We start from the raw sequence: 14,978 nt of genomic DNA, 5'->3' as shown, positions 1-14,978 counted from the left end.
CCATTTCTTTCAAAGAAATGATTTCTAAAAAGGTGTGTTACCAGACTCAGCAAATCAAGGACAGGATGGGTGTTGTCACTCCAATGAGCTTCCCATCTGATGTAAGTCTTAATTTTCAACTTCCCAAAGGAAAAAAAAAAAAAAAAAAAGGCCCACTAGAAATGAACTGAACGACTTAACATTTCACATGTGTAACAGCTTCCTCACAAAACATTTACTATTAGTAGATGTCACTAGAGAATTTCCCAGATGAATGATTCTCTGTTAGACTCATGAAGCAGAAGTGGGGAGAGGGAAAATGGATTTTTCTAAACCCCACCCCCCTGGTCTATCAAACTGCTGCTGAAGAGATCGCTTGTTTTCAAAGTAGCTAGGCAAATTAACAAACTAACTATTGCTCAGGGGTAGACAACACACAATTTGCTATTGAATATGGAACAATGGATGAATCATTCTTCGATCCACCACAGCTGCCTTATTTGTTTTCATTGCAAGCTGAGCGCTCCTTTCCAAGGCAGGCTGTCAGGATCCTCAGTGTCACAGGGGCTCTTTGTTGCTGCCAGGAGCACTTTTTTTGATGGATAGTAAAAAGGTGCCTGGTTTTTCAATTCAGGTGCTCACAGCACAATTCAGGCGAGAGCAGCTAATAACCTAGGCATTGCTGCATTGCATTGATTTTTGGGCAAGGTGTTATATCATTTTATGGCATCAAGTTTAGACACAGTTGCTTTAATTTTCTCCTGAGGCAAAATAATGAAATTTCTATGAAAGCAATATGCTTTTCCCCGTAATTGCATCATCCTTTGTCCCCCCCCCCGCAATTTCTCCAAGGACTGACATTTTTATTTCTTAGACAAGTTGTTGAAAATTCCCATCCCAGTCTAAGTAGTCCTGTAGAATCAAATGTAAATGACTGCTCAGCAGTACCAATAGCAAGGTTTTAAAAATGGACAGAATGAGAATTAACTGAAACTAAGTACATTTTGACTTGTGTGTACCCCTTTTCTGTCCTCTCCCCAATATCCTGTTAGATAGTGTGCCTCTATAGCATGAAGACTTCAGAATGTGTTGTTAAAATTGAGGTAAGAAACTCTCTTCAGCAGCACTGCAGAAAAAAAGTTTTATATTCTTGAAGTAAAGAACCCTGTTTCTCTAGTGAAACATAGCCTTTTGCTTAAAGGAAACTGCACAGGATCACACTGGAGAGGATTTTTCCCAATTTTTTTCATATAAAAGTAAAATTTCAAACAAAGCGCTGAAGGTAAGCAGTGGAGGTTAGCAGCATAAAGGTTTATAACGCAGGTCAGTTGGACAGTCACCAGCTTCTTCCAGAGGAACTGTAAAATGTGCCATTAAAAGGGAAATAATACTTAACTCTGCAAGGTCAGTGCCTCCCTCTAGGAGTTCAGCAAAGATCAGTACCTCCAAAGCATTATTGTTTTATTAGTGTCTCTAATTTTGGCACTGAAATGAGATGACTGAACAGAGGTGCCCAGCTGACCGAGGACAACTTCTCTAGGCTCACTGAAGATTTCTGAGCATGTGAGGAGCTCTCAGACATATTAATATCTTGAAAGAAATAAGACTAAGCTTTCATTTTTGTCTGTTTCCTCTGAGAAAATACTTTTCTTGGACAAGGAGAGGAAATAAGATTAATTTATGTCATCCATTCCCTAACTGTTGACTTAATTTTAAAAGTCGGCTTTCAAAAACCCCAATGGCAGAATGATCATATTTATGAAGTAGCTTTCTAGTTTTTATTGTTCTTCAGTTCTTGAGATTTTAGAGTGTATTTGCATCATGGTTTCTCTCCTAAAAACAAGAGTACTGGAAATGTGTTTTTAAATGAAAATTTACAATAGTGTCTTATTAATAATGTAGAGGATTACAGATATCCAGAATAACACCAAATACTGCAAAAGCTCATACCCTGCTTTGAATTCCCTTTGTCTGTAGCTTCCTGCTGTAGAAAACTTATTCCCTGTTCTCACTCCATACTGGAGGAAGAAATTGGCCACAGCTGTTGCTATCCATATTCTCATTTCCAAATACTTCCTAAACCAATTCAGTGACAACCAGTCATGTCAGGTCACGGACTAGAAATTTGTTGTTTGGATACAATAGAAATTATTAAACCAATATGCCTGGCTGTGTGCGCTAAGTGAATGAGGGAGCACCCACCTGAGATGCTCTGCTGGCTGCCTGGAGCAAGTGGTAACACTGGGATGGAATGAAACCAGTTTATAAGAGGATCAAGAGAAGAGGCTTTCCTTACTGGGCTAAACATGCACTTTTCTTGCTTCTCTACTCCCAACCTGTGTACTTTGCTGCATATAGCTAAGAACTGAGCGTAGCATTACTCAATCCTGCTGGAACATCTTTTGCATCCACGCTTGCTTTGTAAATGGCTCCCCAATGGGTGTTCACACGCTGCTTTTCCAAACTGTGCCTGTGGAGCTCTACCAGTTATTCTCTACCTAGTGCTGATTTACAACAGTTTTTTCCTGAGATGTTTTTTGTCATAGCATATATTGAACAAAGATACAAATGCAATTTACACGTTTAATGCCACCATGGAGATGATGATTAAATTAGCATTATCACTTTGGAAACATACTGTCCCATGCAAATAGCTAACAAATTACCTAACTGCTTCGCTCAGACCTTTACCTAAATAATGTTATTACTCGCCAACTGTGGACACATTTGGTGTCAGACAAATTAATAATGCTCTGATCTCATCCCAAATAAATTATGTCTCTGATAAATATTTGCTTCACTGGAGGTATAGTAGCCCTGCCACACACTGGTGGCCAAGTACAGCTTTTAAGTGCCTGAATGTGCATGCTTTTTAATTTCCCATCTCCTGTCGCAGCACTCTTCAAACTAGCTGGCTGCAACAAGGTCTTTTACCGTCTCATACCAACATACTCTTCATGCCAGTCCCTCTGCTGCCTTCTCCTAGTCTCTCCTCATCCAGGACATGCATTCTTTCTTCTCTCTGCTTCTTCCTGGGCTGCTCTCCCTTCATTGGCTCTCAACCCCTTAACAGAACCAGCCACAGCTGCACCCTATCTACATCGGCCAACCCGCTGCCCCTGAACCCTGAAGCCAGCCCACAGCTGTATGTTATCAATGATAATTAACCCAGCTTCATTCCACTACACATCCTCCTTTTTTTTTTTTTTTTTTTTTTTTAAACATTTCATACTTTATATTTTTAACAATCATCACAACCTTTTTACAAATAAACTTTTCATACAGTCCGGACAACTTGTCCCTGAACTTGTCTTTTTTTCTTCTTAACATTTTATGCCTCAGGTATTTAACAGTCATCACAACCTGTTACAAATAAACTTTTCATACAGTCCTCTATAATTCCTCTACAGTCTCCCACCCAGGCTCATCCTGAGCAGATAGCACCCTGCTGTTCCAGAAGCCACGGGCTAGCAGATAGGCACAGAACCAGCTGCAAACGGGGCTGAAAGCAGCTGAGAGACCCATCTGCAGATGGGTGGTGGCAACACTGGGTGCTGTGTGGCACTGGGGCATGTCAGCATTGGTTTGGCTGTGCTTCCACTCCTGACTTCTTGTTAACAGGGTGGCCCGGCGCTTGCATGAGGTGATCCCAGTTGAGGGTTTGGACGATGTCATCCCAGTTGAGGGCTCGCACAAGGTGATCCCAGTTGAGGGTTCACATGAGGTGATCCCAGTTCAGGGCTCGCACGAGGTGATTTTGGCCTGGCGGGACGGCGAGCGTGGAGGCCAGCGTCCCCCTCCCAGGACTCGGCGGTGCTGTCAGCCACGCAGCACAGGCATCCGCTAAGTGCTTGTGCCACGGCGGGGTGTTTGGCGCGACCTCGGCCGGGGCGGCGGCGGGAAGCCCTCCGCACGCTGGCTGGGGTTCTGGCGCTGTGAGAAGTGTCGGGGGAACTGGCGTGAGAGCGGGAGCGCTGCGGCCGGACGCCGCGGGAGCAGACGGGCTGGCGGACCCCGCTCCGTGCGCGGGAGGCGGGCTCTGCCTCGCCCCGGGGCCGCGGCCCGGCGCGGAGGACTCCGCCCCGCTCCGCCCCGCTCCGCCCCGCTCCGCCCCGCTCCGCCGTTGCCTGGGACGCCGTTTACGACAGCGTCACGTCCTCGCCATACGGCGGGGCTGCTGCGCGGCAGTTGGTTTCCGGTGGGGACCGGCCATGGCGTCCGGGTTTGAGAGCGAACGGAGCTTGGCGGCGCGCAAGGAGCAGCGGCAGCGGGAGGTTCTGCTGGCGCAGGTGGGGGGCCCGGCCCGGCCTTTCCGTGGGGACCACGTAGCTCCGTCCCTCCTCCAGACCGGGTGCTGGGGCGCTCCTGAGGGCGGCCCTGGCCGCGGCCTCCTGCCCGCAGGCCTCTCCCTGACGGTGGCAGCTGGAGGAGGGGGACGCTCCGGGGGGAGCCCCTTCTGGGAACATAGTTTTGAGTGACAGCCACCTGAGTTTTGCCACTTGTAGTGCTATTGATGCGCTCGTATTTTGCTTATTATGTGTTTCTGTGCTTCCACCTTTGGAAAGAGCCAGGGTTTGTCTTGTTTACACTCTCTCTTCAGATATTTGTATACCTTAATAAGACACCACCCCCACTGCTCAGCCTTCTCTTCTTTGGGCTAAACCATCCCAGCTCACAGCCTTTCCTTAGATGAGACGTAAAAGGCATCACTTCCTCCTTGTCTTCCTGGCTTGTCTTTCCTAGAGTCAGTATTCCTCCGTTAGAACACTCTGGTCATGAAGTAGTAATAACTTGAGCAGCAGTGGGACAGCCTGTTTTCATGGAACCAGGATGTTAGTTACTTGTTTATATGTTGCTGTAGTGTTAGCCAAGAATTAGGAGGCTCCCACTCACAGATACTTTGGTAGAGTTGTTGCGACTTGGAGATGTGTGGTAATCCTGATGCACTGTACTTAAAATCAGCCTATCAGCCATATTTGGTACTTGTGCAGTAAGCTGCTGATTCTTGTTGTGACTTTTATGTGGAGTGAATGATAAGGTAGTAAATGGTACATCAGTTAGATGACATGACTTGTTTTGAAGTTTAAAAGTGAAGTGGGGGATAACTGTATGGAAAGAAAAATGTAGGAGGAAGACTAGGTAGACAGGGTATGGAAAAAGTATGAGGCTGTGATGATGGGCGTTTGAGAGAGGGAAGGCCAAAATAAGCAGCAATGAAATCTTTCTGGGCAAAGATAAAAGTAGTAGGAAAATAGCCTGAATAGCTGAGGCTTACATGGTAGTGATTTTTTGTCTCAAGGCAAAGTAGGAAGACAGAAAGAGGATTTCAGGTAATGTGTTGTGTGGGTGTCTCCCTTGCACAGTTGTGGAACCTTTTCTGGGCAATAGAAGTTCCCTTCAGTGACTTGATAAGGTGGGGTGATCCTGCTGCACTGTCTGCTTCCCCCTTTTTTCCAAGCAGTTGGTGGAAAATTCCTTCAGCTTGATAACAGTGAATCATACTACCCTGCAAAGGTTTGCTGTTGCTGTTAAGATGGCTTTTGCTCTATTTGAACTTCTATATGATACGTTTAAGAGTGCTTCTTTGCTTAGTTCAACCTCTTGGATGTTCAGAAAATACATTTAACTGGAAGCGAAACTTATGTAGGACACCATTATCCTACTTTACCTTTTCTTCACAGTTGGTGCCCCTTGTACAGCAAACTATTTGGGGCAATGCCGCTCTCTTTGAATCATAGAACAGCCCTGCTTGGAAGGACCTTGAAGGATCACCTTGTCCAATCCTTTACGGGAATGGGAGCCTAGAGATGAGATAATCTAGTGCTCTGTTTAATCGCATCTTGAAAATCTGCAGTGATGAGGATTCCACCTTGTGTCCTCTCCATGTGGCCCACTCCTTGTAAAGAGAGAGCCTCCATCCTCTTTATAGGTGCCCTTTAAATACTGAAATACTGTGATGAGGTCCTCCCTTAGATGTCTCTTCTCCAGGGGAAAAAGATCAAACTTCAGCCTTTCTTCCTAGAGCAGGGTCTCCAGCCCGTTGATCATCTTCATGGCTCTCCTTTGGACACTTGCCAGTCTGTCTGCATCTTTCTTGAATAGTGGGGGCTGGCACTGGACGCAAGGCTTGATGAGTGTGGCTTGACAAGTGCTGAGTGGGATGTTCACGTCTCTGTCTGCTAGCGATGACGCTGCGGATGCAGCCCAGGGTTGGATTTGCCTTGGTTGCTGCAGCAGCGCACTGCTGACCCCTGTGCCGCTTGTTATCCACCAGCACCCCTGGGTCCCTTTCAGCAAGGCTGCTCCCCAGCTGCACAGATCTGAACCTGTACTAGGCTCTTGGGTTATGTTGTCCCAGGTGTAGGACCTTGCACTTATTTTATTAAATTTCATACAATTCTAGCCTGCTCTTCCAGCCTCTCCAGGTGTCTGTGTGAGATGTCTTGCCCGTCTAATGTGTCTACCTCATCACCCGGTTTGGTGTCATCAGCAAACTTGGTGAGGATACTTTCAGTCTCATCATCCATATCATTTATGAAGATGTTGAGCAGTGTGGGATCCAGTGTTGATCCTGGGGCACCCATCTGTGACAGGCTGCCAGCCTGACTAAAATCAGTGAAAAACGGTTACTTTCTGTGAAAGCTTTTTAGTGTCAGGCATTATTGCAGTAGTTTATTTAATCATCATCTTCCTCTTATTTGCTTCTATTTACATCAACAGTTTAACATGACATAAAACATAAATTTCACCTCAAATCCTGTGTTCAGTTTTGGGCTCCTCATGTCAAGAGGGACATTGAGGTGCTGGAATGTGTCCAGAGAAGGGCAGTGAAGCTGACGCAGGGTCTGGAGCACAAGCCTTTTGAGGAGCAGCTGAAGGAGCTGGGTTTGTTTAGTCTGGAGAAGAGGAGACTTAGGGGGGATCTTACTGCTCTCTACAGCTACCTGAAAGGAGGTCATAGGCAGGTGGGAGTTGATCTCTTCTCCCAGGTAACAAGCGATAGGACAAGAGGAGATGGCCTCAAGCTGTGCCAGGGGAGCTGTAAATTGGGTATTAGGAAAAATTCCGTTACAGAAAGGACGGTCAAACATTGGAACAAGCTGCCCAAGAGGTGGTGGAATCACCATCCCTAGAGGTGTTTAAAAAATGTGTAGATGCAGTGCTTAGGGGACATGGTTTAGTGGTGGACTTGGCAGTCCTGGGTTAGCAGTTGGATTTGATGATCGTAAAGGTCTTTTCGAATCCAAATTCTATGATTCTATAGCAGTGTTCTGTGAGGATGTTTTTAAAATTTTTATATAACTTCCTCTTTCCAAATACCTGTGGATATTTTTTACTTTTTTTTGTTAGTATCTCCAAAATACTGTTAATTTGACATGAGATATGTAGCATTAAACACTTTTGTGATGTTTTTGTAGTAACTGGATTGTGGTACTAAATATGCTGCAATCTGTGGAAAAAGGCAATGAACTTGTATTTAACCTCTCATCATGTTTAGGCAAGCCTCAGTTCAAGGAGGCAGTAAAGCTGAGAAAGCTTTGGTTGCAGTAGTGTTGAAGAAATGCTACAGCAATGAGCCAAAGCTACTTTCATAGAGAAAATGTTGAAGTTGGGGATGAGAGCACTTATTCATACAGAGGATGTGCAGAGAAGAGGGATGAAGGTTGATTTTGGCACGGTTTGGGTTAGTACTAGACAGCATGGTATCCTGAGCATAGGGGCTCCACTTATTGTTAGGATGTGTCTCAAGAGGTCTTTGATGTAATGTAGCTTTGTAGGTCCTAGGTTTAGCTGCTGTTCATCAGCCTTGTGGAAGAATGTTAGGAGAACTTTTTTGGAGGTTTTAGAATGAAACAAATCTGGTATGTTTTCTTATCAGTAAGATGTGCTGTATTGCAAGGTATGTATATAAGATCTGTCTTGAATTTTTTGATTTTTCTTTGATTTGAACAAGAAACTGACAATCATTGTATTGTTCAGAATGTTTTTAAAATATTGCGAATACAGATTACTCCTAGATGGCAGTCTTAAAAACATACTTACAACTTCTATGTGTTACTAAATAAAACCAAGTGCACAACCCTAGTTTTCTGGAGGAAGGCAACCCTAATTTTCTGTGTACAACAGTGGGCTCAGGGTTGACTTCAACCACTCAAGATTAACAGCTGGGGAATAAATAGCTCTATGAAGGTGCTATATAGTTCCTCAGATAAAAGCTAGTCAAATGTTAGAAATTATTGGGAAAGGAACAGTGTACAAAGGAAATGGTTACACGGACATGTTACTGATTTCTGCATAATACCAAGTAGTGTATGCGCTCCTGGTCCCATTGTCTCAAGGAGAACTGAACAGCCTTGGAGAAGGTGGGAAGAAAGATGTCAGAGGTGATCTTGGTACAGACTGTCCAAAGAGAATATAAAGTTTTTGAGATGGGAAAAAAAATAGACTGGAAAAAGTTAATTTGAGGGAGTTCTGTAAAATCATAAGTGATATGGAGAAGGGAATAGAGAATTGCTATCTGCTGTTTCTTTCAGTGGAAAAACTAGGTCATATTAAGGGATTTGCAGGTAGCCAGCTCAGAGCAGACAAAAGAATGCCGATGATTTTTTGCACGGAGAACTTGTAGGGCCTCTTGTGTAGTGTGTTGCAAATACTGACACTTCTGCCCAGACAAGAATAGTCTAAAAGCAAAAATATATGTTGAAAGTTATTGATTAAAAAGCTGCTGAGCCTCAAATTGCAGGAGGATACAGGAATATTTTGGAGATACCTCACTTTAGGCTTAACCCTATATCCACTCTTGTCAGCTTCCCTGGACATTACTGGACATTTTTCAGTTGGGATACTAGCTTAGATTCTCAGATCTGAGTGCTGAGAAATTCAATACAGGGAAGCTGGATGGAGTATAATTTGTGAAATACTAAGCACTATGGTTTTATAAGTCCTTTTTTTTGGTGGCATGTAGAAAGGGATCTTGAGACAGTAACATGGTTTTCTACAGGATTTAACCATTTGAGGTGCTTGGTCCCTATAGAGCCTTTGAGAAACTTTTGCAATATGACTTTTCAGCCTCTTACTGAAAGTGCACATTCTAGCCTGTGTTATTTTTCCACGGTGTTATCGTTCCACTTCTGAGTAACCTAAAGCTAAGAGACTCCATGACTTTCAGGGATTCTCTTGGGTGCGTTGATTAGCACTGAAACATATATTAATGATCAGATGGTTTTCATTGCTGTTGCTTGTGGAGCTGCCTTGTTCATCATCATATGATGTCCTTGAACTGTTTCTTTTCTGTGCAGTAAGAATTAAAATTTGAAGTAAGGAGAGGACATGTTGAAGGTTGGTAGTTTCCCTCCCAGCCCCCTTTTTGTACCAGAGTTTTAGAATGTGTTAGCAAAAGTGTATAATAAGCATTACATTCTATTCAAGTTGATGTGGGACAAAGAAGGGTATAGAGTTTCCTTTATCCCTGTTTTGCCTAATAGAGAAATTTAGGAATGAAACTTAAAAAAAACCGACAAAACAAACCCAAACCTTGTTGCATGTTTCCTCTTTCCATTTATGGACCAAATAACCTAATACTAAAATATGTCAAAGGGCGACATTTGAAAGACTTCTTGTGTAGCCACTCGGTTATTTCTGTGCAAAATCATTTTAGCATTTTGTAACATGGAATCATGAGGATATTGTAGTTGCCATGTCAGAACTCTGCTGTCTGCTTTTCAGAGATGAAACTGACTTACTGCCACCTTTTTGCTGACAGAATAACATTTGTCTCGTTGTTGAAGTTGAGAGACACTGTGACTTGCAAAGGCTGGAGATGGAAAAAAAAGGGGGGGGGGATATAGATGTATATGTAATATGTACTAGTATTTCAGACATACGGTAACATAGTACCATTTTAAAACAGCATTTGATGGAGAGGTTAAAACTTCTATATTTAGCTTAAGTAATTGATGTTGTCCCCATTGTGTCACACATCTAGCGACAGTCTGTACTTAGCTACTCTGGTTTTGGTTTTTATGTTTTGAACTTTTCTTAATAAACTCTCTTTTGAATTAAGTTAAAAACAGGTTTTGTCATGAGCAGGCATGAAAATCTTTCTTTTCTTCTGTCTGTTCAGAAAAAGAAGTAGAAAATGGACAAATGAAAAAAACCTAACCTCCCCTTGAGGATACTCTGCCTGAAGTTTTATGCAGGAAAAAAGTTGCAAATGGCAAATCAGTTGGTAGGGATTTATTGCTTCTTTGCTTCTTACTGAGGAAGGAAAACCAGACCTCATTTGAAGAAAATAATGATTTCTGAAGTTTATAAACTCCTACAGATGTTAGTCTGTTCATTAAGGTATGTATATTGATAGTATCAGTAAGTGAGAACAGATTAATGTCTTAAGTGTACTGACTTTCTCTGCTTTACTTAGGTTACTTTCATTATGGTTAGACTATCTGCTGCTATAGTGATGGAACAGAATTGGGAGAAAACTACTGCAAGGATTTATCTCAGTGCATTTTGACTGTCTTGCTTGCAAAGACAAAAAGGTGCACAGGGACTTTCATGTGTGGCGAATGTAGTCAAGACAGTTATTTGGTGGTTGCAATCTTGGAAGCTCCTGCTTTTTGCTTTGGGAAAGACAATTCGGAAGCTGCATAGGTCTTCACTTCTGATAATCCAAGAAGTTTGGAGAAATGACTGTGCTTCAGTAGTTCTCTTTCTGGAAAGATGAGATGTTCAGCCAACTCACCTTAAGGAGCTTTTAGATATGAAATACTGAAAATTATTAGTCCGTCTTCTGTTGATTATGTAGCTGAGGCTAAGATAACAGGGAACTCTTTAGTGCTTGGTAGGACATTGAGGAGTCTGAGAGAGCCTTCACTATCTCTTCAGAAGTACTTCTTCTCAACTGGGCTCAGTAGAGGAATCTGGGATTGGCTCACTTGCAGATTCCATATCCACAGTAATCAAGAGATTAAATATATAGTAGACTTTGAAACAGTTATAGAAATAATTTCTTTAATACCTTTTATTTGTAAAACAAGCTGAACAGAAGAAGTTGCTTCTTGTTGATTTATTTTTTTAAAAAATTTATTTACTGTTTCATGGGTTTTGCTGGTTATGTATGTATACTTCTTTTGAAGAACCAAAATAGCAGCCAGCTCATCAATAGAGATTTCTCTTTTAAATTTTGGAAACGTGTTCTTTTATTTGTGTTGTCTGTCCTCCCAACTGCATTGGTAAAACCCAGCAGCTGGTAATGTTTATGATAATGATCAGTAATCAAATAATTACGTGTTGACATGCAAATTGTTATTAAGCTCCAGAAATAGCGTCTTGTTTTGATGAGTGTGATAGTTCATGACAGTACTGTTTTAGTTTGCAAGTTAAGAACAAGAAAATAATCTGATAGGAGTTTTGATTAAGTCCAGGGATGTGCAGTTTTCATATAGACGTGAATGCTTTTTTTTTGGATAAAAACTAGGAATTATTAAGTGTTGAATTATTCTTGTGTCTGTGCTATGACATGCACTTCAGGGTTGCTTTTCTGTTACTTGTTTATTTTTTTTCATGGACTTTGAGCCTTACACTCTTCAGTCTCTGAGGGTGATGTGATTTGACCATTCCTTGTGCAGAAAATCCTGTCTTTTATTTAAGGATTACTGGTAGATTACAAGTTTCTCTTGATAGCTGCACATGTTGATTAAAAAAAACCAAACTTGAGTGTTGATAAATATGTCAAACAAGGTATATTCTTTAAGCAATGAAAATAAAATGATGCCTTGAAACAAGTTCATTGCACAAACAACAAATTGTGTTTAGTTTTACTTGTTTAGGTTTCTGAAAAAGTTGATTTGATATGTGCAAGGCATTATTTTTGGAAACATCTTGTCTGATGCTTTTGATTTTGACTTCTACCTTTGTATTTGTTTTACATGTTTTGATTTATTTTGTTTGAAAAGAGGACCTAAAATGTAAAAAAAAACCCCAATGTGCAACAATGTCACTGAGTTCACTGTATTTGAGCTCTAAACAAGCTGTGAAATCAGCAGGTTGTCCTGGTGAAGTATGATCAGATATTTCCTCATAAAAGCCTAACCATTGGGTTGATGCAGTGACTAGTATTTGCTGAGGTGATGGAATGCTTTGGCAGTATTTCACACTTCAGTTTTCAGTGGAAAATTACAGAAATTTCTCCTTAGACAGAAATTAATAGCAAAAGGTATCACTGTTAGGGGTTATAGAGCTTTTATTTGTTGCAGGTTACTTCTGTGCTGTAATGCTAAGCATCTCCTTTTGTTCTTTCCCTTCTAAATCCTTTATGAAGTGTTATATCCCTGACTCTCCCTGTTGAAGGAAATAAGCTTGTTAGTGTTACTATACTCACTTAAATCTCTTAGTAATATTAGGAGATTAACAGCCCTGAGAAATGAGTGCTGCCTTTTCACAAAAGGTTTTCAGACTTGACAAAGCACCTTTGTACGCATTTTTGCAAGCAACATCTTTGGTTTAAGAGACAGGCCATTGCGGAAGGCAAGTGATGAAGACAGATGTCTTCATTGTTATATTCTGTAAGTCCTTCCTTCAGAGCTTGCTCTGCCACAGGAGCGGAGAGGTCCTACATTAACATGAAGTATCTGCCTGCACTTTCCTAGCAGTGGTAGCTACTGTAGTGCATCTGTTTGTGTTGTCTGCAGCTGTACCAGCAGAAAGAGTTACTATCTCCCAGGTGTTTCTGAGTGAAGATTGACATCTCCTACAGTCTGCTCTTTAAATTTCATGTCTGACTGTTCTGTAATGATTATTGATCACAAGAAGCTTAAATGATTTAAGTGATGGTAATTTCATGACCTGTCTTCTATGCCTTTTGGCAAGTGAAAATGACAAAAAGTGATGACATTTCCAGCTGGCATGGCTGTGTCTGGGGGAGGTGGAGGTACAGGCAGCACTCTGTTGTGATTTGGCAAGTTGGGGTGGAAGCTAAGCCCTTTCTTGTGTTTCAACTGCTGTCCTCCTCGGGAAAGCTTTGTGCATGTAACAATGATCAGAATATTGAGGGTAGAAAAATAGTCTAAGCGTTCACAAAAATGGGTGTGTTTTTCAGGTAGAGAATTGGTATAAAAGCATCAGAACTGCAAGAATTGAAGTTAAGCAGTCATGTAAGCAGGGCTCTCTGGCCCTGAGCTTCGGGGTGATGGAAGCTGTGAGGGTAATACAGTCCACAGTAACCCTTCTGATAGCCGAGTATCAGAACTGGTAAATGATTTCTGTGGTTTCTATGATAGGATGGGAGTTGGTCCTCAAATTAGAAAGAAAAGCTCGTTACTCGGATTTTGGGTCTAGTATGTTGATGTCTGAAGGACTGGGCTAGGTGTTAGATCTTTTGAACTTGTCTAACAGAAAGCTGTTACTCTGTTGCCGAAAGGAGTTTTTTACACACTTCTTTCCCAAAGTGCACATTTTTTCCCTCTTTCCTTGTGTTTAAACTGGTAGCCTTGATGGTGTTGCCAGAGGAGTAGCTTGGAAATTTGATCTGCAGGAAGCTAGACTCTGCTGGTGGTGGGATTCATTTTGTGTCAGGATGGTCCTTGACTTCCCCTGAGGCCGGACTGCAGGGACAGGCCTGTGCAGGGAAGGTGGTGGGAACACGTGAGGGGGAGTGTGGAGAGAATGGAACGGAGCCCTGCTCTTCAGTGGCAGGTAGCCATTAGAGCAGCTTAGTTGTTACTCAGTGTTGGGTATTTTTGTCACACTGTATTGATCTGGTGTTGTGCTGTAGTTTCTTCTGATTGTTGGAGAAAAGGGAATTTTTCTTGTTTTGGATGGAGAATCACAGAACGGTCAGGGTTGAAAGAGACCTCTGGACATCATCTAGTCCAACTACCTGCTAAAGCAGGTTCACCTAGAGCAAGTTGCATGGGATTGCATCTAGACAGATTTTGAATATCTCTAGAGAAGGAGAGACTCCACAACCTGTCCGCGCAGCCTGTTCCAGGGCTCCATCACCTTCAAGGTGAAGAAGCTCTTTTTCATGTTCAGGTGGAACTTTTTTGTTGCAGTTTGTGCCTGTTGCCCCTTGTCCTGTCGCTGGGCACCACTGAAAAATGTCTGGCCCCATCCTCCTGACACTCACCCTGAAGGTATTTATATGCATTGATAAGATTCTTCCCAGTCTTCTGGGCTAACCAGGTCCAGCTCTCAGCCTTGCCCCATAAGGGAGATGCTCTAGTCCTCTCATCATCTTCATAGCCCTTTGCTGGACCCTCTCCAGTAGTTCCCTGTCTCTCTTGAACTGGGGAGCCCAGAACCGGACACAGCACTCCAGATGGGGCCTCACCAGGGCAGAGTAGAGGGGGAAGACACTTTTGCAAGAGGACCCGTTCATTAAACGGTGTACGCTCAAGTATACACTCGACCTGCTGGCCATCTTCCTCCTAATACACCCCAGGGCCCCATTGGCCACCTTGGCCACCAGGGCACACTGCTGGCTCATGGGCAGCTTGCTGCCCACCAGAACTCCCAGGGTCCTTCTCTGCAGAGCTGCCCTCCAGCAGGTCAGCCCCAGCCTATCCTGGTACATGGGGTTGTTCCCCCCGGGGTGCAGGACCCTACACTTGCCTTTGTTGAACTCCATGAGGTCCCTCCCCACCCAGCTCTCCAGCCTGTCCAGGTCTCACTGAATGGCAGCGCAGCCTTCTGGTGCATCAGCCACTCCTCCCAGTTCTGCATCATCAGCACCTTGCTGGGAGTGCACTGTCCCTTCATCCAGGTCATTGATTAATGAGTTGAACAAGACTGGACCCAGCACTGACCCCTGGGGAACACCGCTGGCTACAGGCCTCCAGCGAGACTCTGTGCTGTTGTTCACAACTCTCTGAGCTCTGCCATTCAGCCAGTTCTCAATCTACCTCACTAACCCACTCTTCCTGAGCTTACCTGTGAGGATGTTATGGGAGGCAGTGTCAAGAGCCTTGCTGAAGTCAAGGTAGACAACATCCACCGCTCTT

The 14,978-nt window shown here is 43.1% G+C and overlaps 1 protein-coding gene across 2 annotated transcripts in view; it reads left to right on the top strand.

Moving 5' to 3' along the window:
* The first annotated feature begins 4,124 nt into the window (after positions 1-4,124).
* The window catches only part of CWF19L2 (CWF19 like cell cycle control factor 2), a 104,588-nt gene continuing 93,734 nt past the window's right edge, over positions 4,125-14,978 (top strand). For both annotated transcript variants that reach the window (XR_013926314.1, XM_080377061.1), the window contains exon 1: positions 4,125-4,268. Coding sequence is in view for 1 of the 2 variants with exons in the window: in XM_080377061.1 (XP_080233187.1) it covers positions 4,191-4,268 (78 nt within the window). In the remaining variant the exon portion in view is untranslated. The remainder of the gene's footprint in view (positions 4,269-14,978) is intronic.

Source organism: Falco punctatus, assembly GCF_963210335.1.
Source record: "Falco punctatus genome assembly, chromosome: 2".
NCBI lineage: Eukaryota > Metazoa > Chordata > Aves > Falconiformes > Falconidae > Falco > Falco punctatus.
This window is presented reverse-complemented; position numbering and strand designations above follow the sequence as displayed.